This window comes from Eimeria mitis, genomic scaffold (assembly GCF_000499745.2).
Source record: "Eimeria mitis Houghton genomic scaffold, Emh_scaff400, whole genome shotgun sequence".
Classification (NCBI taxonomy): Eukaryota; Apicomplexa; class Conoidasida; order Eucoccidiorida; family Eimeriidae; genus Eimeria; species Eimeria mitis.
This window is the reverse complement of record NW_013572334.1, coordinates 8024-10639: the sequence shown is the minus strand read 5'-3', so window position 1 is coordinate 10639 and position 2616 is coordinate 8024. Positions and strand designations below refer to the sequence as shown.

The following is a 2616-nucleotide window of genomic DNA, read 5'->3' as shown; positions in this document are numbered from 1 at the left end:
ATAAAGTAGATCCGCTAGCCTGCATGCGTTCATATATGCATACATGCTGTTGCTGTTGCTGCTGCTGCTGCTGCTGCTGCTGGTGATGGTGCTCTTGCTGGTGGGGGTGGTGATGGTGGCGGCGGTGGTGGTGTGATGCTCTAAGGTACAGTATCGTTTAAGGGTTGTTGAGGGTTTGGGGCTTACTAGGGTTTACAGTTTTTTGGGGTTTCAGGTCAATTAGGGTTTAGGGTTTAGGGTTTAGGGTTTACGGGTTTGTATGGGGTTTAAACCCGGTGGAGTGTACAGGCGACGGCGTGTTGAATGTAAATTAGGGTTTATTATATTTTATTAGGGTTTAGGGTTTACGGTAAACTAAAGTTGCCTAGGGTTTAGGGTTTAGGGTTTAGGGTTTAGGGTTTAGGGTTTACGGGTGTATAGGGTGTGTTCGGCACGACGTCACAGGTCGCTCGTCCGCCTGACTGAGTGATGCAGGAGAGGAGGAGGGGCCCCATGGGGTAGTGCTGGCCGTAGCCAGAGAAGTATACGGGGGCCCAGGGTCTATTGGGGGGAAAGGGGCCCATGAAGTGAACCCGAGTCCCGCTGCTGCTGCTGCTGCTGCTGCTGCTGCTGTTTTGGCCGCGGTCTTGCTCCAGTAAACCCTCGCTCCAGTCAGGGACCTCCAGGGGGGCAAGGGGCCCCAGGGCCCTCACTAAACCCTCGTGCATATCGAAGTCTTCTATGACCTGACGAAGATGCCGATCAGATACCTCTCCTGCTGCTGCTGCTGCTGCTGCTGCTGCTGCTGCTGCTGGTGTTTCTGTGTCTGCTGCAGCGGCTGCTGCTGCAGACTCTGCTGCTGCACTGACTGCTCCTACATCTACGGACCCGCTTCTCAACTCCCCGGCGGCAACACTGCTGCTGCTGCTGCAGCAACACAAACCCAAGGCGCCCAGCAGCAACAGCTGCTTTCGGACACGCGAGGCCCCCATCGTCCTAAGACCCCAAACGCCACGCCTGCAAGAAGACAAAAACACCCTAGGGTTTATTAGGGGTCATTAGGGTTTACTAGGGTTTACTAGGGTTTAGTGGGGCTTATTAGGGTTTGTGGTTTGTCAGGGCTCACTGGGGTTTATTGGGGTTTGGTAGGGTTTAGAGCATATGGGGGTTTAGGGTTTATTAGGNGTCAGGGCTCACTGGGGTTTATTGGGGTTTGGTAGGGTTTAGAGCATATGGGGGTTTAGGGTTTATTAGGGTTTAGGGTATAGGGTTTAGGGTTTAGGGTTTAGGGTTTAGGGTTTGGGTTGTCAGCAGCTGACCTGCAGGCAGGCGGCGGTGTGGCGCTAAACCCTAATACCCGTCTATGCAGCAGCAGCTAAAAAACAAGAGGACACGGGTTTGTGTGTAGGGTTCAGGGTGAATTAGGGTTTAGTGTTTAGGGTTTAGGGTTTAGGGTTATGGAGGATACAGTAACAAAAGGAGTATTGATGCGAAGCGGTGGACCAGCAAGTGAAGAGACCACTGGTCACCAGCAGCAGAGCCAAGGCAACCCAACGACAAGTGTATTTAATTAAAGGACAAATAATATAATTAGAATAAACTGATGATATAATAAATATAAAAAATAACAGCATTACCTGCTGCAGCAGAGGAGAGAGCTGCTGCAGGCGCTGCTGCTGCTCCTGCTGCTGCTGCTGCTGCTGCCCGCTGCCGACGCGCAGTTGGGGTGTATGCACAGACACCCCGTGTCAGTGACCCTCTGTGGCTTGTCTGTTTTTTCTTTTTTTTTATTTAATTAAAAAACAGCAAAATATATTTTAATTTCAATTGTTTAATCCCTAAAATAAACATAAGCCACAGGCAAACTACGACCCCCACAAGTGAACACTGCGCCCCTGCCACCCCCTAAACCCTAAACCCTATATGCGAAACCCTAAACCCTAAACCCTAAACCCTAATAAACCCTAAACCCCAAGACTTTAAACCATACACTCTAAACTAAACTATACACCCTAAACCATAAACCCTAAACCCTTGAGGCTAAACCCTCGACGCCAAACCCTAAACCCTTAAACCCTAAACCATCAGCCCTTGACGTTTCACCCTCAAACCCTAAACCCTAAACCCTAAACCCTAAACCCTAAACCCTAAACCCTATGCTTTAGGACTCAAAGGCTAAAGTTGCGGCCCCACACACAAACCCTTAAAAACCCATCACCACCACCACCGTCCCCCGCTGGAAGCAGGTGGATGCTGAGGTGTATAGGCAGGTGCAGCACACACTCAATGCGGCTGCACTGCAAAGGCGGCGCCAGCAGCAGCAGCAACCGCTGCTGCTGCTGCTGCTGCTGCTGCTGCTGCTGCTTCTCCGCAGCAGAGATATGCGAAGTGCAGCTAGCCTCTGCTTCCAGCTGCAGCAGCAGCTAGCTACAGCAACAACTAGCTACAGCAGCAGCTAACTCAACACAACGTAAACCGAGAAGTATATAGTTCCGCCCCGGCTACGAATGTGCAGCAGCTGCCTTGGCACCCCACAAGGCCTGCAGCAGCAGCAGCAGCAGCAGCAGCAGCAGCAGCAGCAGCAGCAGCAGCAGCGTGTTGCTCCTGCTGCTGCTGCTACTGCTGCTGCTGCTACGT

At 51.7% G+C, this 2616-nt stretch overlaps 1 protein-coding gene across 1 annotated transcript in view; it reads right to left on the bottom strand.

Moving 5' to 3' along the window:
• EMH_0011030 (uncharacterized protein) overlaps positions 1-971 on the bottom strand; it is a gene marked incomplete at both ends in the record, with an annotated part of 2754 nt that extends 1783 nt beyond the window's left edge. Inside the window, one exon of the mRNA XM_013499102.1 lies at positions 443-971. Coding sequence (XP_013354556.1) covers positions 443-971 — 529 coding nt within the window. The remainder of the gene's footprint in view (positions 1-442) is intronic.
• Positions 972-2616: the final 1645 nt, after the last annotated feature.